We start from the raw sequence: 25839 nt of genomic DNA, 5'->3' as shown, positions 1-25839 counted from the left end.
ACCTCTCTGAACGCTCCTCTAACGACATCACCCTCGAGACCAAGCCAGTGCTGATCCTGGTCTTTCTGAAAACGCACTCTGACCTCACTGCCAACCTTCTATTGCACGGTAAGCTCGTGAAAGTCCGTCCTACCCTCTCAAGCCTCCTCTTTCCTGCCTCGGTGTCATTCATGGTGTCGAACGCGGCCTTTCGACCGCCAATCTTATTAGGAACCTACAGACATACACACAGGCCTAGTGTGCTCGCCTGCCAAATCCGAGCTGTTCGTCCTCACACCATTACAACGGGGACGGAAACGCGCTCCCCCTCGGGAGTGCGATCACATAAAGATCGTGGCATCGGGGCAGCGCATCCTCGAAGTTCCCAAGATCAGAGTCCTGGGCCTGCTACTAAACAAGAACGGCCGCAGCGACGAGACCATCAACAAGATTACCACCAAGGCAATGGACGCTATCCGGCTCATACACCGAGTCTCGACACGACGGGCAGGCATGCGTGCAGACAGTCTTCTGCGCCTCGTCCAGTCGTTCGTGATCAGTCACATCGCCTACGTTGCGGCCTACCTCAACTGGCAGGCCACTGACTGGACAAAGATAAACACGCTGATCAGACGGGTTTAAAAGACGGCGCTGAAATTAATGGGGACCACGAGTACGGCTCGGCTCCTGCAGCTCGACGTCCATAACACCTTAGAAGAAATAGCCGAGGCGCAGCTCACGGCGCAAATGGAGCGCCTCTCTACCACCAAGACAGGCCGCAGTATACTGACGTCCCTGGGTTACAATCCCCGAGCTCCCAGTCGGCAATCGTGCGAGATCAGCGATGAGGCGTGGGCCCACATCCACGTGGACCCCATCCCGAAAAACATGCACCCCGAGTACAACCAAGAACGACGGCAGGCGCGGGCCAAAGCCCTCGTCGAGCAACACGCCCAGGACCCGCACGCCCGGTTCATGGACGCTGCGGAATACAAGCGAGAAGGATTCGCGGCAGTGGCCGTTGCGGCGGCTACCGGCATCAAAACAACGGCAGCGAGCGTGCGGTGCACGGAAGCCACAGACGCCGAGGAGGTTGCCATTGCTCTGGCGATCTCGGAGGCCGAGTGTCGCACCGTGCTCAGCGACTCGAGGAACGCTGTGCGCAACTTTGCCAAGGGGCGAGTGTGCGCGCCGGCGGCTGCTATCATCAGTAATTAGCTCCAGCTTCAAGACCGCGGCAACACTATCCGCATCAAGTGGTTCCCGGCGCACGCCGGAGATTGTGCATCCTCACCGAATCACAACGAGACGGCCCATTCGGCGGCGCGAGCGCTTACCTTCCGCGCCCCCGAGAAGGACCGTTCCGAATGGTGGTTCGAAACAAAAGACCGAATGACCAGTTACGAGGAAGCGACAAAATATTACCGCCTAGCTCGACGGACAATGCCGCCGCCTCACCCGGCACTTAGTCGGGAGGAGGCGGTCATCCTAAGGCAAATGCAAACCGGGTCACTCCTAGCCCCGGCAGTGCTACACGTCCTCCACCCAGACATCTACACGAGTGATAAGTGCAGTGTATGTCAAGTGGGTCCGGCGGACCAATGGCACATCATGTGGGACTCTGCCAGGTTCCCGACCGTAGCTGCATCCAGGACATACCCGCCGGAACTTCAAAGTGCTGTGCAGAATACATACAAAGACATGTAACTATGGGCCGTCCAGCAGGCCCGGGGTGCGCTCGAAAAGCACAAGCCTCACAACCCACCACAAACGGGCCAAGTGAGGTAGTGCAGAGTAGGGCTTAACCCCGGGTAGACGCTTGGCCAGCGTCACGACGCTTTATCCCGTCGTTTGCCGGCTCCCTAATAAAGTTCATACATACATACATACATACATACATACATACATACATACATACATACATACATACATACATACATACATACATACATACATACATACATACATACATACATACATACATACATACATACATACATACATACATACGTACGTACGTACATACATACATACATACATACATACATACATACATACATACATACATACATACATACATACATACATACATACATACATACATACATACATACATACATACATACATACATACATACATACATACATACATACATACATACAGCCGATATCATAACCGCGCGCATGATGGGGTCCACCGAAACAGTACTAATTGCATTTGCTGGTACTGTCATCCCCCGCACTGTTTACTTTCGTCGAGCAGCATTTCGATGCCGCCCTCACAAACCCCGCTTTCCTGCATGTACGCACTGTCTCGAGATTGGCCACCGCGCACATCAGTGCTCTAGTGCCACTGCTAACTGCCCCAAGTGCACTTCACCCATCTCCCCGCCGCCCTCTGTCCACGAGTGCACGCAGCCCTGGTGCCGACACTACCAGACAAATCAGCATGCTACTTTCGCCCCTATGTGCCCATACAACAACCAGAAAAACAAGGAGAGTGCCAACAACGCCTACCAACAGCGTGTCAACCTTCGCCAGGCCACTCAGCCGGCTCCTCCGCAGCCCCCTATAAACGATGGCTATCCTCCTCTTGTAAAGCATGCGTGCTATTCCCCTCCTGGTTCCTACGCAACAGTAACACAGACACCTTCCCAGCTTCAGATCGGGTGCTCTCCATCTCGTCATTCTCCGACACTTCCGATTCCCAAGCCTCGGTACTCTCTCCAATCATCTCCACAGTCACTCGTTTCCCACTCTCCCCCTCCTCCGTCCTTTATTGAAGAACGCTTTCATACCTTCGAACTCCGTGTGGCCAGTTCAGAAGTGCCCATTCGCCCCCTCGAACAAGATATCAACAGCATCGATCGCCGACTAGATGCTCTTGAGGCTCGCATGGATCAGCTACTCTCTACAATAGATTCCAAATTCTCAAACGTAGATAATGCCATCGCTGACTGCCTCAAATACCAGTCTGACCTTGAGCGCCGCCTCCAACAGCATGAGGAAGCTATTACACAAATTGATGCCAAACTCAATAACCTCAATACTCACGTGAATGTTCGGTTCGAACGCATCCTTAATTTGATCTCCCCCTTTCAGACTTCCCTGCAAACCATCAGGGATTCTCTTCCACCTCCTCCAAAGAAGCGCGATGGCACGCCATAGCGCAATCAAATTAGTTAGATGTCAACATGGAGGACCTCAATATAATTCAGTGGAACTGTCGCAATCTCAATACTAATCGCACTCTATTACACCAGTATCTTCTTACTCTCCCCTCTCTGCCCCACTTCCTTCTCCTCCAGGAAACTCGCTGCTCCGCTAACGTCCCTGGCTACCGGGCATTTCACTCTATAGCTACTAACCCCTATCTACGTTCGCCGTGACCTCTCGGTAGCAGCCCTTGAAATTCCTTCATCGCTCCAATCCTACCTAGTGGGCACCCTCTACTACCTTCCTCAGGCTCACCTCAGCCTGGCACTGTTGTCCTTCTACAACCCCCCCCCCCCCCCTCACGCCACACATTTCAGTGCCATAGGTAAATTTCTTAACACACTGCCCTCTCATACGGCTATACTTCTCTGTGGCAATTTTAATGCCCCGCACACACTATGGGATTATCCGCAGACCTTTCGTGCCGGCCGCCTACTCCACTCCATGGCCCAGCAAGCTCACCTCACTCTCCTCAACACCCCCGGAGTACCCACTGGGGCGGGCACCTTCTCCCAACGCCACACAACCCCTGACCTCACTTACTGCTCTGGTCCTATATCACCTCAGTGATCAGCCACTGCCCATACCCTTCTTAGTGATACTATATTATTTTCATCCCCGTCCCTCTTCGGATACCCACCCGCAAGCAGCGCATTCGACATAATGACTGGCAGGCCTTTCGCTGTCTCCTCTTCTCTGCCTCCTTCACGTCCTCTGAGGAATGGACTAATGCCCTTCTCCAAGCGGTTATTTTCATGTCCGGTTGCATTGCAATTGGGATTCTTTCCCACCTCCTCCAATACTATTTGAACCTGGGTGGACTGGCTTGGTGCTGAGGGTGAAGAACAGCGCTTGCTCGTCCAGCAGTCCATCGATGTATTAGGCGCCTAAGTGTTGCGCCTCAATAGTCTTTTACTACTAGCAGCATATCTAAAATAGACGCCTGGTATCCTTTCTTCAAGCGTACCCGTTTCAGCTGGAAAATCACATCTCCAGCTGAATTTCTAGCTGTATTGCAATTTTCTAGCTGGAAAGGAAGGAATGAATAACTCCAGCTGGAAATTTTCAAGCTGGGGGTTGACTGGAGGTGTAAATTTTCCCGCTGGAAATCTCAACATTCCAGCAGGACATCATTTCCGGTTCCATAATCCAGCAGGAAATAGATGTCATTCCAGCTAGATAATTTCGGTACAAGGTTCCGTAATCCAGCAGGAAATGAGTTTTTCCCCGTGATTCAAGACCTGGTCTCCATCCGCGTGTGGGCGACAGCCGTGTTTCTGTTCGGCGCTATTATAATTCACCGCGGCGTATCAAATTTAGCGCGGCCCTTCCCGTCACCACCGAGATCTTGACAAGTCCAGCGCACTCAGTCTACATCACGACTACGTATGGGCGATAAAAGGCCGGCAAATGAGCTACGAGAGCAGATCTGAGTCGAACCACGTGGTGTCCCCTCGTCACTTTACTGATTCCCGAGCGCGAAGGTTCATTTGCTGATCCTTTATCGCCCATGATTGATTGATTGATTAAAACTTTAATTTCCACCGATTTGGGAGGCCCCCTACTCCCCGCTCCTGGCACGCAGGCCTGAGGAACGGGGGCTGGAACCTCCGCGACTAAGGACTGGCGAATATACATTGGTTATTCGCGGCCTCAGCCGCCAGCCGGACGGCTTTCTGCTGGTCAGCGGGGACGTCGCTTCGCAGCAGGGTTACCCAGGCTTCTCTACTTTCTGGTAACCGTGACGTTCATTGATGTTGACCTATCTCCGAGCCCCGTAGGGCCAGGAACTGCCACCCTTCACCGCCTCTTCCAAACCAGCCCTGTCAACCCCGTGTGCTGTGCGGTGTCAGCGCATGTTAAAGATCCCCAGGTGGTCTAAATTACTCCGAAGCCCTCCACTACGGCTCCCTTTTCTCTCTTTCCACTTTCACTCCCACCTTCCTCCCTTCTCTTACGGTGCGGTTCAGGTGTCCACAGAACAATTGTGCCAGATACTGAGGCGCCTTTCCCTTCCTGTGAACCAATTATTATTATTATTATTATTATTATTATTATTCAGGTGTCCACAGAAACAGTGGCCTTTGTTGCCTCCTACTGTCGTTCGGAGGTGTAACACTGTGTACCTGAACCATACCGCAGAGGGAGGGAGGCAGGTGCGAGTGAAAGTGGGAAGACAGAAAGAAGAGCCGTATGAGCAAATGTGACAGACAGTGTATGAATTCTTTTAGTATAAACCAACACACAATGTTGTTGTTGTGGCTGTAAGAAGAAGGAAAAGAAAATGCACAGGCCTGCTACTGGCTCTGTAGCTGAGCCACCTGATTGATTCATAGGAAGGGAAAAGCGCGGTAACTGTCTCAGTTGTTTTCTGTGGGCACCTCAACCGCGCCGTAAGGGAAGAAAGGAAGGTGAGAGTGAAAGTGGAAAGAGAGGAAGAGGAGCCGTAGTGAAGGGCTACGGAGCAATTGGCCACCTGGGGATCACCTCCGCTGCCTCGTGCGGACAGAAAAGATAAAATAGAAAAGAAAGAAAAAGAGGGGGAGAAAGGCGTGCGCCGCAACAGCTGTCGTCCACCAACTAAGCGGTGGCGGGTGCAATGACGGCCTACAACAGATAAAAAGTTCGGTGGCTGGCTAGCCCCCGCCGCAAGCGGCGTTGACCTACCGTCCCAGCTCCGTAGGGCCAGGAACAGCCACCCTCGCACGATCCGCAGGCGGTCGAAATTACTCCGTAGCCGGGCCTCCACTAAGGCTCCTCTTTTTCTCTTTCCATTTTCACTCCCAGCTTCCTCTCTTCCCTTACGGCGCGGTCCAAGTGTCCACAAAACAAGAGTGTCAGATATACTGCGCCTTTCCTTTCCGGTGAAACAATTATATTACTATTTATCTCTCATTACAAAATAATTGGCTCACAGGAAAGGAAAAGAGCGGTATCTGTCACACTTGTTCTGCGGACACCTGAACCGCGTCGTTGATGGATAGAGGAAGATGGTAAAAGTGGAAAATATGTGCGCGATATGTATCATATTACATGAGATTCCGCGATGTGTTCTCGCCTAGCATTCCTGCTATCTGTTATCCCATACGAACTCACACCATGGAACGTTATGCGACAGGCGCGATGTACCGTCCAAACACTTGCCGGAGAAAGTGTGACAGATACTGCGCCTTTCCTTTACTGTAAATCAATTACAATCGTATGTAGCACTGCAACGAATCCGATAATAGGCAAACGATGAGAGGCAAGTCACAGGAGAGGAAGGGTAGGCTTTCACCATTCTCCTCTTAGGAGACATGACCTAATTTTTTTTTTACCTAGCTAAAGAGCTAACCATATGAGACCATATTAAACGCAAGGAATGTCGATGTCTCTAGCTGGCTTGCTTTGACAGGCGTCCCATTACGCCCACTACAATGCTATTATTCTAGTCGGAAACGTGAAATCCGTGAACGCCTAAATCTGCGCTCTGAAAAACAGGTAAACAGCTGTGATATTAAATATGACCGTACTGTCGACGATAGAAGGCTTTTCGCTCTTCCCCGGCTGCCCTCGTTGCTCTCCAGTCGCACACCCTCCTCCGCTTTTCACCTGCGCCCTCCTTTCGTGCATTCTTCCACTCTCACTTACCCGCTTTCTCCAATTCACAATTTGGTTCCTCGTAGCGCCTCGTCATAACCTCCTCATATTGCGGTAGCCGCCGTCCGAGTTCTTTCCGTGGCAGCCGTCTTCCGATTATGCACTGTACTTAGCCGTATCCTCAGTTGGTTGGCTTCTAGCCACCTTGCTAAATTCACCAAGCCACGCGTTGCCTTTACACTTTGCCACCAGCAGGTAAACTTGGCTAACGTCGTTTCGTTCTGCCACTATACTTGCCGCTGCTGGCAGGTTACGCCAATGGCAATTCAGTAATGGGCACATTAAAATTTGTCTAATCCAGGATAAAAAATGCACCGGGAGGACAAAGGCGCGTTCCACGAGTCGTCAACGACCTTTGCGAAGTGGCGAGTCAGTGCTTGACAGGTACTAGCATTTGTCACATGAGCCTGTTGCTAACATTAACCGCGCATGCGCTGCAGGAGTTAAGCATTGAATAGCAGTGGACTCCATAGCGCATGCGCAAGTCATCCTAATAATGTCATGTGCTCATCGTCAGCATGAAGCCTGCTTCATAGGGACCAATCAGAATGCACAATGCAGGCGTGCGGTATAGCGGATCACTCTACGCTCAAGCAGTAGAATTGTATTTTAAACATTTTCGTCGTGGACTGGCCATTTTAAAAGGCCCATGAAAAGATATTTACAAAAACTAGAAAACGCCGGCGAGCAATAAGTATCCCATCAATCCTCACCGTAAGGCAAAACTTTTTAAGCTACCATTATTAGTACTGAAGATATCAGTGATCGAAAATGAGCGAGCGTCCCTCCAGCCACAGAGGAGGTTCCAATCGCTCGGAACTGAATCGCAGCGTCGGTGCGATCATTCTGCAACTGACCAGTGAGGGAGCCGAGGAGCGTCGCGACGTCTGGTGACATGAAATGTTACGTCACATGGGAGGTTTGCGTGCAGTGCTCAGTTAGTCGCTAGCTGTCCCAGGTACACTTTTTAAGAACTATCTGTGAACTATACGCTCCACGCAAAGCTTTCAAATATGACTTGAATACTCATAAGGACCACCTCCATGGATTTCTTACATTAGAATATTACCGCAATTAGCATTTCAAGGGCCGATTAAGAGGTTCAAGTAGGAAGCAAAAGCAAAGCGCCGCAGCCCCACTCACTTCCTTACCCAGCGCTGCGGCTATTCCATGCAACAATACGCAGAGGTCAGCTGAAACGCAGAAATTCGAAAAAAGAATGGGTAGAATCGCAGTTTATTCAGGTTGGGTGCGGTCTTTGGCCGGGCACGAAGGCGCCAGCCGCTGTTCATGGTGGTAGCGGCCGTCGTCGACCATCTTGCGGTAGGCGCGATCGAAGGCCTTCTCTGACAGGCCAAGCGTGTAGAGCGACGGCAACGGCATATTGCGAGTAGCCAGCCACTGCAGTCGCCGGCGCAGTCTGCTGACGCTCGAGCTGAGCACACGTGGCGAGAGGCACACTTGCTCGGCGCTGTAGCCGCTGGAGAACAGCAGGTCCAACACCTGCGCCACACATGTAACAAGCCCGCAGTTTTCAGTCTCGTCACCCTGTATCCCAGAAGTCGCGCCTGCGTGCCACTTTTGACCGTCGCGAACGCAAGCAGGTGAAAGCACCAGCATCTGCACAAATACTTTCGTATCTGTCACATTATTACCACACCTCGACTTCTCAGACTGCCAGGTCTGTGGTGGTCCATCATTATCATTATATATAACTATCATTCATTGCCCCACAAAGGCCTCTATTAGTGCAAAAGCATTAGAAGCCCATATGGAGGGAGAAACCAGGGATTCCTCAATAACAGGCATCATAAAGCCACCTGCTACAAACAACTGAATCAATTACTGAACTGAATTACAAGTGATCTACTATCTACTACAGCTGGCAGGCGGCTAATAGAAGACCAGGTGGGAAGCCCAATACCGCTGAAAAAGTGGCACCACAAATTCAACAAAGTCAGTTAATTGAAGTGAATTAGAATTTAATTTGTTCGTAGGGACATTTTACCTATAGCTGCCATAGCTGGCAGGTGGCACAGTGGAAAAAAGGACACCCCTCTTACCTCTGACCTTTGAAATAAAGGAACTTTAAGATAAATAACCTTCAAGGTAAGGGTTAGAAATAAAATATATTTGAGATAGAATGGCACTTCAGTACTTTTATGTTAGCAATCTGCAATGTACCTTAAAGGTCCTCAATAAGCTTTTTTCTAACGCTGTCCTCCTGCAACTACTGAAGCCACATTACTCCTGCAAACTTCCTAATCTCATCCACCCACCTATCTGACTCCTGACGCTGCCTGCCACGCCTGCCTTCTCTTGCAGTACTCTACTTCATTATCCTTTACCTATCATTCACATTATATATTTGCTCCGGTTATGCCTACCTGATCTTAATTACAGTTTTGATATTTACTCATGTCTGTCCCCTGACAGCACTTGACTCTCTTCCTGTCTTAACAATGGGTTGCACTGTCCCCAACAAAATTTAAACCACTTTCATTGCATTCTAAGTTTAAGTTTATGCGTTATATGTGGTGGTTACTCTGGCATAAAGCAAGCACTGAATTAGTTGTAATGCTACCCCACCAAGGTGTTGCAGTGGTAAAAGTGCTCAACTGCTGGGCCCAAGGATGCGCAATCGAATTTTGGCCATGGTGGCCACTTTGCAAATGGAGGCGAATAGCATGATGCCCATTTGCTCAGCGATGTCAGTGCACGTTAAAGAGCCCCAGATGGTCGAAATTTCCAGATCCCTCCCCTACCTCATCTCTCATAGCCTGTCACTTTGGGACGCTAAACCCCATAAAGCAACTAGTTATATTTTTATTTATTTATTTCCCATGACCTCAAGCGCTGGGGCATTATAGAGGGGAAAGGGGAAACACAACAAACGAAAATATATAAAAAGCGGCAAGTATAAATAGAAAATATATAAAAAGCGGCAAGTATACATAGTTAACATTTAAGAAAATACAAATATTCAAAGAGCAGTGCAAATATTACACTTAAAAGTCACAAAAGTAACACGTGAAACTGAAAAAAACTGCAATAAAGAAAACATCTGAAAAAGAATAGCTAACAAATGTGGCATGCCATTAAATGAGCCTCATCACAGACTGCCGATAATCAGCCTGAACTATTATGCATGCCTTGGCTGTCGGAAGGTGGCGTGTGCGAGGAACAAACCTATATAAGAACAAGTTTGTATGGCAAAAGATAGATCCAGTCTTGGGCTGATGATCAACACAAAAGAAGAGCGATAGGTGGGTGCAATGATAAGACATGTGTGTAGTGACTGGTGATGATAAAGTTTATGAAAAAGGCACGCGCAAAAATTTTCTACGCTGTGCTAGAGAAGGTAGAAAAAGGCTAGATTTCATTGCTGTTATACTCACAGTCAAGTTATAATTAGGAAGGACAAAATGAGCTATGTTATTCTGAATAAGCCCTAATGCAGTGCAAAGGGCGGCATGGTGAGGGTCCCAAATGGGGGCGGAGTATTCTAATTTTGGAAGTGGAAGAACAAGTGTTTATTTATGAAGCAGTAATTTTAAAGACACCGGGCATCTCCTGAAGTTTTGGCATAAATAACCTAACCTCTGGTTAGCACTGCTAACAATTAGTTCAATGTGCAGCTTCCAGGTTATTGATGAGGATATAAGCACACCCAAATACCAGTAGGATGTTACGGATTCAATCGGAATGCTGTTCAGGGTATAAGAAGAGAGAGTGTTATTCTGTCTGGAAACTTTCATTAAAGTGCCGCACTTTCGAGGGTTTATTTACGTTTGCCATTTATTGCACCAAAGAGCGATGTTATGCAGATCAGTTTGAAGTCAGTGTTTGTCGTCTTTGGTATTAATTTCACGATATAAAACACGATCATCAGCGTATAAGCGTACGATAAAAGAAACACAATTAGGCAAATCACTAATGTATATTAGAAGCAGAAGTGGGCCTAATAAGGAACCGTGAAGAACACCTGAAGTAACTTCATTTAAGGGGGAATCATAGTCATTAAATGTTAGGTACTGTGCTCGGTTAATAAGAAAACACTGCAGTCAGGCTAGAACATTATTATCTAAGTTTAGAGCAGACAGTTTAAGCATAAGTAGTCCATGATTCACCTTTTCACTTGCTTTGGCGAAATCGAGAAATATGCAGTGGGCCTGTGAATTTTTGTCACGGATATAGCATGCAGGGAATGTGTAAAAAAGAGGAGTTGTGCTTCACAAGAAATCGTTTGCCAGAAACCATGCTGAGCAGGAGTGAAGAAAGAATTGGATTCTAAAACGTTAAATATATTTGAATACAGAATATGTTCCATCAGTTTGCAAGGAATGCTTGCTAACGAAATGGGTTGGTGATTCAGAGGGGAATGCTCACCAATCACAAGACTTAGTATGTTCAACCTCAAAGGGGTCAGCTGGGCTGCCTCAGCGTTGAATCATTGAGCTGTTCTCTGACCTTGTCTCAGATCCCATATGTTAAAGCCTGCTTCTATACAGCTCACCAGGCCAGCTGTTGAGGACAACTCAGACATGAGCAGTCTTAAATCAAATGGCTCAATCACTCACTCTTCACTACAGTGAAGGTCTAGGGCACTGCCATCAGTTGTGGCTGTCCTGCTTCTCACACGCAAATTCCAAAAGCTATCCTGTTTTAGGCCTGTTAAGTACTTTATGCTGACTTCCCTCTTAAAGTGAAGGCAGTTTACACACACCTTTGATGACAGAGACAAAACAGAAAGATTATCATAGTCTAGTTACTCAAATACACCTTTACACTACTGTACATACATCAATGCAAAGAGCTAAGTGAGTTCATAACTTTCATAGGTTACGTATACTTGCGCGAAGAAGACGGGACACAAAAAAGGCACATATACGACATGTCATATATGTGCCTTTTTTGTGTCCCGTCTTCTTCGCGCAAGTATACGTAACCATTCAAAGATGAACCAACTCGCCCAAACAAGAGTATTACTTATAACTTTCATGACTAAGTGTGAGATGTAGGCTTAACCAAAAGAACGATAAAACAGGTGCAGTACAAAGGGCTCTCTGCAATGTGTTAAAATCATATCACATGTCCTAACTGCCTTCTCTTTGGAAGAAGGCGGAACGCATTAATTATCTTTAGGCTGTGGCTAAAGCTACATCGGACGGAATCGGTACATTATTTTCTGGTAGTATGTAGGACAGATCCAACTTGTATGTGTTTTAATGCTAAAGAAACGTCGGACGGACCAGGTATTTTTTTCTCGATACATCAGTTTTCAAAGTTTGACTTACCATGTGAGGCTTTCACATAGTTTTGGTACCACGGATACAACACTGTGTTTCAATTACAGTGTCAATATACTGGTTAATAGGACAAATCCAAGTTGATACAATTGCACACGATTGAATCATGCGATGGTTAGCTACAGCGAGTTTTTCCCGTGTCTAAACACTGCCTCAAATTTGATGACGAGGTGACCGATGCGCATATACTTCAAGTGTGCCAACAATACACTGTTTGTCGGAGTTTGTGCTGCTACATAATTGTGTAAAAAAACAGTCCGTTTTTCAGTTATATACTGCTTGACAGAAGTCTTTGATCAGCAGCGTTAAACTGCAAATTCACTCCTGGCTATTTTCATGCAAACAAATGTGACTTTTCTACCATATACCAAAGTCTAGAGCCACATATCTTCTGCTCGTGTGTGACGATCGGCTAGCTAAGCCAGACAGCTTGATCGGCTCACGCTAACCTCGCACCTATGAGGGTTTAAATTCCATGTATGCAAAATTTAGACACCAAAGCTGCAGACTGAGCACTTGACAAAGTCCTCCTCTAAATACCCAAAATAAATCACTGCTCGCATGAAAGTAGACCAAGCGCGATTCCGGCTTTCTGGTTGTACACTCATGCATTGCAATGCAGAGCATCTGTGCCTCAACGAGCTCGCCGGCCTTTTCTGCATGGTCATCACCGCTGTACCGACGTAGGCCTCTGGTAGATTCCTGCCTCTTGCTATGGACATGAGGTGGAATCTCAAGCAAGGATTTATTAAGAACATCCTATTCTCTCCATCTGCATGTAAAGAGGAACTAGCATAGCATTTCATACAGCTTAATTGCAACGCATTACGGTACGTGGTGTTCTCAGAGCATGGCGAGGTGCGTATTATGTCAGCACTTGATCTTCAGGGGTTAGTGCCGGATCGATGGCAGCCCCAATTCCAGGAACAGCTCACTTACAATACGAGCAGATCGAGGTGACAGTTAAGTGCAGAGTGAAAGCTGTTCGTGAATGTGCGTATCTGCTAGTGTAAGTCGCGTTACCTGCCACGGTCGCTTGCACGTAACCAGTGCGCAGAAAAGCGGAGCTCATTGCACACAACCCCGAGCGAAGACAGTTCCACCTCTTCTCCTTGGTACCTCTGCGAGGGCCGCAAAAGCTGAGCTCCATGCGCGCGTAACAAGCAAAATGCAGACGTACAGTGCGGTCCATTATTAAATGGAACGCACGATTGCAGGGCCAAAACACTTTGCAAAGAAATGCAGCCAACAACTGGCGAGAACTGGTGGCATTATGCGCATGCTCGCCATGAGCAGCCCACAGTGCTTCCTGAGTATGCACCTTGTGCGAACGTTTGTCAACAGCTCTCACGGGAGTGCTTTGTAAAGCCCGGTACCCATGCGAGCTCATGTTCCCTTTAACAGTGGACCATAGTGTATGTTGGATGTGACTTGAGCCAAGGGCCTATATCAGCGTCTGTCTCCACCATTTCTTTACCAAGAATCGAATGGATACGTTAGATGCATCTTCAGACACATCGTTATCTTTAACCACGAACTGTACACATATGGCTAGAGCACATACAAATCCATGAATAGCATTCAAATTCTCCAGTAAACGCTAATAAGATGACGGTGTTGAGCTTCCCACCTCCTTGAGTTTGGGCGGCCGAATGCTAAGCAGGCGTGGGTGGCGGCGCACGAGCTCTTCGAGGTGCACGCAGTGTAGCCGGTCGGCCAGGTACTTCGGAGTGTCCGGGTGGGCACCCAAAGCCCGCCTCGAGGCCCGCCACAGCTGCAGGTGGCGCTCGAGCACGTCCTCAGGGCATCGCAGCAACCACGTGCGCACAGGCACACCCAGTGACTTGCAACGCTCTGCTCGGGACTTCATCAGGGATTCTCTGTGCCGGAACACCCATGGGTCCTGCAATGCACAGATGAAGGAGAGGGTGGTGTCAACACAAGAGGGACTCAGTGCTGCCACTTCCCCGCAGACAGCGTACATATTTTGTCGAGAATGTGCAGCTCGAAAGGTTTACTTTTGATCCATGCAGTGCGGCTCTCAACCCCCACTGGAAGTCGGCTTCAGAGTAGCGAGGACTGAAGTTCCTCCACTGTCCACAGATTTTGAATGCTGGTGATGAAAAGCTGCACTGCAGAGAAGTCGACCAGGTGAGCTGAATATTTTTGACAGCAGAGCATTACACGACCGATCCGTTCGTTGGCAACAAGGCGGTCGGCACCAACGAGCCAAGGCTAAGTTCTAGTGGTTTCAGCTGCGAATTTGAGGCATGGAAAGGAGTGGACTAAAATTCAAGACAATGCAGCAATCTACGTGAAGGGAAATAATGGGGGCACTTTAAGAGAATGAAAGAAAGTGAAGAGAACTAGGAAATAAATGGCATTTAATGATACACTAGCTCAGATGAAGAATGGGCTTGGGCTGGATATGCAACGTGATGAACAGACATCCAGTGGACCTTCTGTACACTGACGTGTGCTCCTAGAGAAGGCAAATATACTATGGAGCAACAGGGAGTCAAACGAGCAGATGAGGTAAACCAGATGACAGAAATCAAGCGGCTGCAGCTGGCTGGAAGGATATGAGAAAAACCTTTGTCCTGCAGACTGACTAACGATGATGATGTTGCAAAAGTTCCAGTGGTTACAGGCAAGGCTTACCTCTTTTGGGGGCCACCAGAAAACCGATGATTCCAAGGCATCTGGGGGAAACTTTGTTTTTAAATACAGCATTTAAACAACTCTGGTGTAACATGTACCGAACTGTAACTAGTCGAACGCTCGTTCATATATGACAATATTATTTACCTTAAGCATTGCACATGACTTGGGACAAAATAATTTGTTGTAAACCTTTGGGCAAAAATTTTAGGAAAAGTTTTGAAAGCATGGACTTATGCAGTAAACAAAATGTGGTATAATGCCTCTTTTCTTACTTTTACTATTCTAGTTACTATTCTAAGCATATATTGTGTCACCAATGTCAGGGTTTATAGATGCCATCTACCGTTGAGAAAACAAGACTACCACATGAAGCAATTAACTTTAATTTGCTCTTCTGTGCTTCTCAGTGCCATAACCAGGTATCTGTAAACTTTACAAGAGGCTTCGATTGACTCAAAGAAAAACGTTGTCCAGAAAGTCGCTGACTGTCACTTAAAATTTCCAACTCATGTGTCCTTTCATAATCTTGTCTTATTTCTGCTGTTATGCATTTTTACGTTGCTCTCGTTTAGGCTCACAGCAAACTGCCATGAGCACAATGACAAAGCTGTCCACACCAGAAGTGGACACAAATAACACACAGAGAGTTTGATGCTTGGCTGCAAGCAAGCCTTCCAAGTTTCATGCTATGATCTGTTCACAGCTCTCCTATGAACTGCAATGCTGACTGCATGGCATGAAACATACAGTCAATAAACAAATTTAATTATGGGTACTATTATACGGCAAACATAGCAAGAAACTGCTTTGCTACCTATTCCCATTTCTTCAAAACAAAACTGCATGCAACAACTAAGATGCGAGCTGTTTCAATATAGATTTTTATGCATTATGTTTCTTTTCGAGGAACTAAAAGTTTAGTGGCAGTACAAGAATTATTTTTTTCTCATGGTAATTTCTAATCTTACTGTCGGTAAAGATTTTGAGACTGCTGTTCATGAGTTTTGTTCACTAAACTTTTTACACAAAACATGCTGTGCTGCTAGTACGTAATAAATAACTTCAGAAAACAAAAACATCAATAATTTTAAATAAACTTTTAAATACATAAAAAATTGTAGTTTGAAGAGAAAGATGATTATAATGACAGAATTTTGAAGAGGAAGATGGTCATAATGGCAGGAGCTAGGAACAGTACTGTCTTATCACAGAACATTGCAAGCAAAATGCAATGGCAGGCCTGACCTTAAGTACAGCATCCCGGGAAATGCCACACTCTTTCAGGAAACTCAGCATCCTCTCGAGGCGGCCCGGTTCGTGGCTGAGCAGACAGGGAAGCTTAGCAAACAGCAACAGACATTCCTCCTCAGAGAGGGACAGTGCTTCACGCAGTATGCTCAAACGGTTATTCAATGTCGTGCACACACCCCACTTTGTGGACACAAAGGACAGTAGGGACTCTGGATAAGACAGGAGCATCAATCTGGCCTCCACGCTCAGCTTCGCGCTGTCTACCTGTACCAGAGGGGGAAAAAATACAAAGAAAAAACTCAGCGATAAGTTCGTGCAATTTCTTTTGCTTAGACAAGAAAACAAAGCACCATAAACCAGTGAAAACATCAGTCTGTACAATGCACTTTACTTTTCTCCAAAATACAATTTTGGAATTAGATGCATGGCTAGGAAATTGTTGACAGTGGCTTGACTGGGCTCAGGAAGTCGTCCATGCTTAAAATATTACATGCGCAACTCAGAAAACATCAAGACACCAGAGGTGACAACTGAAACTAAAATTATGGTACCAGATCTTGAACGTTTTCAGTCCGTGTGTAACAAGGAAATGTATACATAAATATCAATACATTATGCATATGACAGTGATCAGTGAAACAAATTCTGACTAGTATTCTTAATTAGTACACACAATAATAAAGTCAACCTGCTCCAAGGTCAATTAACTTGTCTAAAACACAATTATACGGCTAGATCACAGGAAGCCTCCATGCATGCACAATACAATTATTTTAGGTTATATGTGAAATTGCATTGACACTTAAGTCAATTCGAGCTTTTTGCTTTACTTTATGAATCCCCACTATACAAGATTTAAGCATAAGTTCTACATCAAGAAAGAAATGGGCAGGAATTGCATCACAACATATACAACACACCCCAGGTATTTTCTATTATTCCGGTTTCAGCTTCTGCGTGCTCAAGAAATGCATGAGCCTCGAGAATGATACCAGTTATATTTGTGTAAAGTTTTGTACCATTGGCTACTTGCCATACGGCTTCTAGGAACGGCTCTTTCACCATTGAGTGCGTCCTTAGAAGCATTTATTTTTATTTGTTTTTTCCCGAATTTTCGCTTGTATGAAACACGCTTCCTTAGTACTTTCAAGTGTGACGGTCTCACCTCTCGTTCGATGATGTCCATGCGCCGTCTAAGGGCGGTTGTCGAGACCTTAAGCAAAACAGGCCGGCCGCGAAGCGCGCTCGGTTCAATACGTCTGTCCAAAAGCCACTGGCAAGCGGCCACCAGCCGCCGTTCGGGCACACTGCACAGCACCTGTTCGTGTTCGTGCCGCCAAACACGGTACTCAGTGTCATTTTCGAAACCCAGCAGTGAAAACAACGGATCATGACGTTCTTGCTGTTGTGAATCTTGCGTGCACAATCGCAGGCAGCGAACTGTCGTGCACGCTTCTGGAACCGAGCAGCGCTGCGACGCACAGGTAGTCCGTGAGGTTAGTAAGGACAGTGCCGACGATGACAGCGGGAAACGGCGGGAACACCGGCGTCCGATGACGAGCAAGCGAAACCAAACAGTTCCGCACGCTGCCATGCCGCTAATGGCTCCCATTTAGGGATTGGATTGAACGTGTTTGGACCGACGCCAGCCTTGCGGCGGCCGGGTTTGCTGATTCCTCAAGAACAAAATCATCAAAAACAATTTTCAGACCACAAAAATCACTAAAAAATTGCTATTATAAAAATAAATTGAGTATGGTATTATATTTTTAATTTTTTTGCAAAATTTGTGTTGGCTTTAAACAGAAACCGCGTATGAGAAACAGCGGCTCTGTTATAACAGAATAAAACCGACCTAAATATGGCAGCCGCGTGAACTTTTGCGGAAGAGCCGTCCGTACTTGACGTCGTTCAGGGACGAGCTGTCACTTCTGAGTCCGCCCTAATGGTTTCTTCTTGTTAGGTGCTCAGACTCGGCGCGATTGCAGTGCTGACTGCACCTGAATGTCGACAGCTGTTTTCGCGACGTATTGGAGACGGCCGCTATGACGTCGCCGCTGAAACCTTGGGAGACGTGCTCTGCGGGTCGACCGTCTTCCTCAACGACCGCAGCACCTGTAAACAATTCGTCCTGGTGAGTGACCCGATTGTGCTTTTGCATTTTAAAGTAAACGTGACAGGAGTATCTCATACAGGCTGAAGCAGAGCATCGTTTCGATAGTCTGCGAAGCGGGGCTGCCGTTGAATCATTAGTGCTCCTTATCCGTAGACGTTAGAGGAAAAAGAGAGCAGGTAATATAACGAGCTCCTCGCTTGAGCGCGGTGTTGCGTAGCCGCTTCGGTATTATGCTGAATTGTTGAAAATAGTTTACATGCAACACGAAGAAACTAGAAGTGCTTGACAAGAAATATGGGTTGTACGGTGATCGAGGCTGTGCTTGCGGTGCTTGTACTTTGGTTCGAGTTTCGGCTGGTGTCTTGCGTGTGGACATAAGGGGGAAAGTTGAAGAGGGGGTAAGGTTCTGTGTCGCCTTGCGTGAGGCCGCCGCAACGACCTTAAGCCCGTTCACTACGCAGAGGCTGCTTCCGGCTTTGCTGGAGTGGAACTCCGCACCGGCATGTAGTGGTTGCATTGTAGCGAAGCGGCGACAATTGCAATTGTATCACAGCCACATTGAACAGCGCCATTTGAGGTTTTAAGAAGGATCGCACTGGCCTTCCGACTACGTTTTCATAAATGGCTGTATCCTCTCTGAGCAGTAGACTTTTTCGAGGCCAACAAGTTACGGCTTGTCTTGTCGGACAAAGAATGACATTTTGTTGTAGCTCCCGAAGTGGTGTTTGCTGAAAAGGCCTTAGCAGCAGTAATTAAGGTTTTAAAGCGTGTTAATGTGAGCAGCCGAGTTGTGAGGGAACAGGCCGTTTCATTGCTTAACGAGTGTAATCTGGTCTCACTGGCGACGGCGGTTTTGAAGGCCGAAGGTGACACGTTAGACATGTTTTTCATGGCAAAGACCCATAAAATTAACGTTCCATTCAGAGCCATTATTTCAGAAGCAGGAACTTGGCAAGACAAGGTGTCAAGTTATTTGCAGAAGCACCTTTCATCGTTAGTGGTTCGTGATCTTTTTTTAATTGAAAAAAACTGAGTGCATTTCCTCAAGCACAACAATCCGGGAATGTGTTCAGGCTTCAGTATCGACATAGAGGACCTGTATTATTCTCTACCGCACAAAGGTATCATGACAGCTGTAAAAAGTTGCAGTGTTGACGATAATGATGAGGCAGGTTTTTTGGGTCGATGCGGAATTCCACTGGATGTGTTTCTTGAACTGCTGTCTTTTTACTTGCAATCCACATATGTAGGATGGCAAGACGGTGTGTATGTGCAGAAAACGGATATACGCATCGGGTCAAAGGTAGCACCAGTACTTGGCAATATTTTATTAAGTCAAGTCGACAAAGCAATCAGTAAGCGCATCAGTGGACTAGCAATACACGTATATTCAGATATGTAAATGATTTTTTGATTTTGGTTGATAAAGACAAATTCAGCAGAGCTATAGTTGATTTCCTTAAGTTGTTTCGCGAATGTGCCACCAGGTTGTCTTTCACGTTTGAAGTTTTTAAGTTTGAAGCTGTTTTTTAAGAGTGATCACTTATGTTGGTTGTATTCGCTAAGGTCCCAGAAGCCCGTGCTTAACTATTCGTCTAGCCACTCTAAGATTGTCAAGAATGGAATCGCCTATTCTTGCATCCGCTCCGGCCTACAGAACTCGTGTCATCATAACATCCCAGATAGTGTACGATCACAGATACGCCGTCTGGAAAATTCGGGTTTTCCAGCATCTGTCATCTCGACAGCTTGCGAAAAGCTTGTGCGACAGGTGAGGGAGGGACTTCTGGATCCTAAAGAGAGGAATAAAGCAGATAAAAAAGTGGCTGTCATTCCCTATGTCCACAAAGTAGCCCACGATTTCAAAAATGTAGCAGGACGTTCCAATGTTGGCGTTGTTTTTCAGTGCCGTATAAGTTGAGTGGGCTCTTCCGTGCAATTAAGGACCATCATGAGAAGTTGACAAAATTTAACCCCTTTAAATGCCAGGTGTCGCACAGGTCAATCATTGTACAATGCGCATGCACCGTAGTGCATGAAATTCCACTATCATGCAACAAAGTATATATAGAACAAACCGGAAGATTCATAAATATTCGTTTGCAAGAACATCTCAGATCAATCTCTGATACTAACTGCTCCCATTTGAAGGGTCACTGTCGTAACTGTGAAAAATATGAAAAGAAAAAGAAAAACAACTGCCGCCCTTTAGTTGCGAACACTAAGATTTTATTTCGACATCGGGATAAAACAACAAGAAGGCTGATGGAGGCCTACTTGATCCGAAAAAGACAGTCACAGTGTGTAAGCCAGCTTTCGGTTCTATTAGTAGATAAAGAGATGTGGTTCCTGATTAGAATCACGCCATCCAGTGATTGTGGCTTGTGATATGTTTTAACCCCTTTCAATGTGCTTTACACAAGTGCTATAGGCTTCTTATTATCGCTTGAAAGAATTTTATAAAGATATGTTTCTTTCCAATAAAAATTTAGTTTCGAGTCAGCGCACGTCTGTCCATCTTCTTCCCGTCTTGTCTTTTTGCACTGTAACTTTCCAGTATGAACCTGTCTGTTGTTTTGCACGCAGTTTTGGATGCGCTGTTGTCAGCTCTGATCTGTCTCTATCTTAGAATCGTCCTATCTCAGAATGCACATCGGTCACAAAGTTGTAAGTTCGATTTCCAACATGCTTATGGAGAGGAGATGGCGTCCAATATATCATGTTCACGCATGTCTTAATAGAAGTGAAGAACCCAGTGCGTGCTTTTATAGATTCCAAGAAACAACTTTTGAAATGCAGTGCAAAAGAAGAAATGAAAATTATTTATGCAGTAGTGATATGGCCACTTAATTAGTCTGCATACACTTTTGTATTTTGTGCTCCTTCCATCGTACAGGTCACTTCGCCCTTGAACTTATTGATTGCTATTTTTATCACCTAGCCTAGCAGCATAACCTTAACCTTGGCAGCATAAAAGAAATTGAGCAGGCTGTGTCAGTGCAGTCTGCTTAGATAAGACAAGCGATGACCAAAGTCATTAGAGACCTTGTGATAAAAACACACTTTGTTTGCAGAAGGGTGCTTCGGACATTGTGCTATCACTTGAGTGGTCTTTCCCTACTTCCCTTCTGCTTCAAAGTGACAAGAGCTGTGAACAGGTCTATAGGTTGAAAGTTGCTTTTTGGGGGGAGGGGGATTGATGTTTTACAATGAGCTCGTCATGTTAGGAATCTGAAGGTACCTTTTGTGAAATTATATTGTCGCTATGTTACAATATCAAGATACTGCTTATTTCAAACAAAGCTGTCATAAAAACTTACTTCCTTGTTTAGGTTTCATTAAATTCTCTCTCAGAGGCAATATAAAAAGTTAAGATAAAAAAGGGCAACTCTGTTTAATGATATAAACCTTTCAATGTCATCCATTGTTTTATTCGAAAACCTGACAGTGTAAATGAGCAAGGGTGCCATTACTGTAATGTTTTTTCATCTTCCGCACCTTTTTCAAACCTTCTGAAGGTTTGAAGCTTTTCAGGCTTCTGAGGTTGATTGTGACATCATGGTTCTCAGAATCCCCTCTCTGCCACAGCAAACCACTTTCAAAATTTTGAGTGGCACAAATTCAAAAGGGGAAAACAGAAAACTGAAACTCACTGCATGATCAGGAGTGATGCTTTGTTTATCAGAGTGATGATATTGTGATTTACTAGAGCAGAATTTGTGCGTATTTTGAATGGCTGTGAGAGAGAAAGGTGGTTCTTTCATAAAATTCCTAAAGGAGCATAGTATGAGCCTGAAAATTTTGTTAGTGGAATGGGTAGTAGGCACTGACAAGACAGGAATGTTTGTAAGAAATAATTTGATCTCTAGCCACAGAAAGAGCAAACCTTAAAACTTAAAACCTTAAATGAAGTGTTGCATGAACGCCAAACTTGGTGGAAAGTAGTCAGGTACAAGATAAATGTTTACGATGCAAGCTTCATTAGAACACAGTGAACAAAGCCCCAGCGGCTTTTCTTTGCTTATCCGCCGAACTCCTAGACAGCTTTTTATTGCCAATAGGGAGCACATGCTGAATTTGCCTAGAAGGAAATTAACTTCACAAGAATGTGAAACTCGTGTGTTTTATGATTACTGCTCTTTCATATTAGCCAACATTTCATATCAGCCAACTATACAGGAGATGCAAGATTTGATCCCTAGTATGACGAGTGCTAGCCTGTCACTGGCAGGGTGCTCAGCTTCATGGACTTCGTGACTGCGCATTAAGTAGACCAACGTGCCTTGTGCTACGAGCATGGCGTGTAACGAGGAGCTCTGGGAGATTGTGCGGCTCATTTATTCACCAACTGCTGCACAGATCATCAATGTGGTCATCATCACTACACAATAGTCTAGTTGTCTTTCTCTTTTTCTGTATTTTTGTCTGACTACCATGACATCAAATACCCGTCTGACTGCGTACTAGGTAGGGGACTCTAAAACAAAGTGCTATGTCTTCAGGTGATTGGCATCCTGTCGGCACCTGATTGACATTGACTTACGGTCCCTTAACATTTACTAGCCTTCGATTGTGGGGCTGGCGACTGTGCTGTTGCTGCTGCAACACACGTATCAGCCGGGCGACGTGTTGTTTTGGCATGCTTCAACATCACACTGCTGGACAGAAGCCTCTCCTGTTAGGTTTCTGTTACCTTTTAAGGTGCCAGCTGCAGCTTTATCACTTTCAGGAATACATGATGTCTGCTAGTGCAGGAGATCTCAGAATTTGTGTGCGTGTATCTGGAACTCCCTATTTCACAATGTTAACATGAATGGCTGAAAAACTTCAAGAATTTGTGCACACTGCACAATTTTTCTGACGGAATTGTAGCACTATTCTTAAAGGAACCTGCCGCATTGGTGCTGTGATTAGAATGCTCGACAGCTGTGCACAAGGATGCGGGAACGAATCCCAGCCATGGCAGCCGCTTTTCTACGGAGGCCAAAAGCAAGGCACCCGTGAGCTGTGCGATGTAAGCGCACATTAAAGAACCATAGGTGGTCTAAATTACTCCGTAGCCTTCCCCTACGGCGTCTTAGAAAGCCCAAGTCGCTTCATTAGGTAAAGCCTATTATACACCAAACCAAAAAACTAAACTATCTTGAAAGGAGGCATTTTTGCGCAGTTAATCTTTTTTGTCATCCAGAAATGTTCCCACTACCAAATCAGCTACAGTGTAAATTAGTAAAGCATTCCACTGCTTGCGATAAGAGAAATAGAATTGCAACTCCTAACAGTGATTCTTAGGCACACTGTAAAACTTTGTGATGTGCAGCTTTTGTCCTTATTTTGAAAAGCAGTCCTTTGTTGTTTTTTCTTGACACAACATGTCTGTACTATTATGTGTAGCTGCCATATGGCAGATGATTGTGTGGGTTAAATTTCAAAATACCATGAACAACCCACCTGCCTAAAACGTAAAAATTTTGGTATGTAAACATAGTCAGGGCCACTGACTTTACTAATATATGTATATCTAGACACTTCAGAAAGTTTGAAACGTTGATGCTGTAATGCAAAGCGTTATGTACCTTCAAAAGCTTACCTGATTCTGTGCTGCCCCTGCTAAGCTTGCATTCACTTGAAATCCATTCCATTATCTTAAGAGAGTGCTAGTTATCTTCCTTTTTCATATTGCATGACTTGCCCATGCCCATTTCTTTTTTAACTTAGCCAGGATATCATTACAATTTCCTTCCTTTTTTCTCTCTTAACTTTGCAACTATTGTTTGCTTTAACATGAGTGCATGCTGAGTGTTACTAGTTAGCATTTGGGTTACAACTCAATGTTTTGTTAAGTGTGCACAGTGTGGAATTGAAGTGTCACAGTATAAAGGTGGAAATGACACAAGATTTCAGTTTTCAATTTTTTTCTCCTCAGTGATAGAGTACTTTTCTCAAAAAGCAGAGCATGATATTGAATTATTGGTAAAATGCAAGTATAAGTTTCGTCTTTCTTGTGTGATTGGTTAGGGTGTTTAACACTGGTAGCGGCCGTGCCATCATAATCCAGCGTCGGCATTTTCTTTAGTTTATTGCGCTATTTTTAAAGGGACTGGGATGACAAATGTAAATCCACCTTTATCAATAGACTACGGGTTTCCAACAACAAAGGGACTGCTTGCGCAGGAAACTGATGTTTTATACGCTTGAAAAGAACAACAATCTGAATACAATGGTTTCCATCACCGGCCGATTTAGCAGGTAAGCTGGGCGCATCAACACCAGATTTTCTGCATTCATTACGTTCATTTTAAAGCAAAGACAACCAGTCCTTTTCAGTAAGGACATCACAAGTATTTAAATTTTCTCTGCAACAATTAGTCGGGGATTCATTTTTCACTGACATGTTTAGATGACTCTGTCCTCAGTTTAGTAGCTCTTAATTACAGAGCGCTACATTTTTGCACCTGAATATTGAGTGTTTGCAGTAGTGCAGAGAACTGAATTTTCGATGCTCAGGTTACCAGCTTTTGAGCGCTGAGTTTTATGTGTTACCTTTTTGAACCGAGAGACTCACTAGGCCATGTATCAGCCAAGGTCAACCTGTCTGGCCTCTTGACCTTCAAAAAAGTGGTATGACCTTGACCTGATTCAGTGTAAGTGCCCACCATTCCGTGGTTTCCACCCAAGTATACTACCCCTTTCATTCTCAGGAGGGGGAGGGGGGGGGGTCCTCAGGTGGTTGAAATTAAACTGTACCCTCCACTACAGCGCTTCTTTTTCTCATTTGGCTATCACTTCCATCTTCCTCCCTTTTCTTACGGCGCAGCTCAGGTGTCCACGGAGAAAGTGTGAAAGATACTGTCTTTCCTCTAAACCATTTAGGTAATTAAAATATGAAATAAAAATTGCGGATTCATAAAACGGTTACAAGGGCTATCGCGACTACTGTCTAGGCGAATTTTGATCGTCCCCTTAATCCGAACTATGCATAACCATGCTTACCCTTCTCTCTCTCTCTCTCTCTCTCTCTCTCTCTCTCTCTCTCTCTCTCTCTCTCTCTCTCTCCCCCCATGTTTTTTTTTGTTTGTTTGTCTTTTGTTTTTTTTTTTTCGCCGGCTGTTTTGAATAGCGCGCGCTCCAGTGTTCTGTTGGAAAATGTTCGTCCTTGGCACCTTTGCTTCCCCCTGCCCCCCTCTTCTATCTTTTTTAAATTGACCGCATTCTGCCCAGTTGTCAGCTAAATTTCACGTCCCCGTAAAAATAAAAGCGAAATCATGACAAACTAACCGTACCATGAAATGGGCATGCCCTTCACGAAATGTGGTTTTCAGGACACCGGTCGGCGTACTCGGCTTAAAGTGCTCGCAATGCAGCATAGTTTGGCAAAAGAAAAGGAACGCTTTCCCCACTTTGTCACTGTTAGAAACCACATTAGCGTCGCGTCGAAGATCAGTAGGGAAGAGCACTGGGCTCGACGCCCAAAGCCTGACCCGCAAAGCTCAGAATGAAGCTCAGCTCGGGCGCGACAGGGGCCCGTTCTCGCGATAATCATGAGATAAATAGTTCACTGTGAGCTAGACTCCCACTGCTCAAATCACAGTAACGCTTGAAGAAAAATTTTCTTTTCTGAACGCAACAGGAAGTGATAATTACAGGCGTGTTGGCCAGTTGGCGCGG

At 45.7% G+C, this 25839-nt stretch overlaps 2 protein-coding genes across 4 annotated transcripts in view; one reads left to right on the top strand and one right to left on the bottom strand.

Moving 5' to 3' along the window:
* Positions 1-8058: 8058 nt before the first annotated feature.
* mTTF (mitochondrial transcription termination factor) lies at positions 8059-17671 on the bottom strand. Of its 2 annotated transcripts, none has more exons than XM_084578925.1 (4): positions 17224-17671; positions 16053-16322; positions 13774-14046; positions 8059-8337 (listed from the first exon to the last, which is right to left on the bottom strand). In XM_084578925.1, exons 1-4 carry the CDS (start codon positions 17668-17670, stop codon positions 8071-8073), a joined length of 1257 nt encoding a protein of 418 aa, XP_084435051.1. In that variant the 5' UTR covers position 17671; the 3' UTR covers positions 8059-8070. The 2 variants fall into 2 exon arrangements, with proteins under 2 accessions (XP_084435051.1, XP_084435052.1); XM_084578926.1 differs by having other exon boundaries at positions 16053-16318; positions 17224-17362.
* A 249-nt stretch (positions 17672-17920) lies between these two features.
* The window catches only part of Pex13 (peroxisomal biogenesis factor 13), a 29338-nt gene continuing 21419 nt past the window's right edge, over positions 17921-25839 (top strand). The window contains exons 1-2 of one of the 2 annotated variants that reach the window (XM_084578924.1): positions 17921-18192; positions 24308-24420. In XM_084578924.1, coding sequence (XP_084435050.1) covers positions 24353-24420 — 68 coding nt within the window. In that variant the 5' untranslated portion in view covers positions 17921-18192; positions 24308-24352. The remainder of the gene's footprint in view (positions 18193-24307; positions 24421-25839) is intronic. The other variant, XM_084578922.1, reaches the window with a different exon arrangement.

The sequence above is a fragment of the Amblyomma maculatum genome, chromosome 9 (assembly GCF_055883805.1).
Source record: "Amblyomma maculatum isolate TAMU_Amacu chromosome 9, ASM5588380v1, whole genome shotgun sequence".
NCBI classification, from domain to species: Eukaryota; Metazoa; Arthropoda; class Arachnida; order Ixodida; family Ixodidae; genus Amblyomma; species Amblyomma maculatum.
The sequence above is the reverse complement of the archived record's forward strand: the minus strand, read 5'-3'. Positions and strand labels throughout refer to the sequence as shown.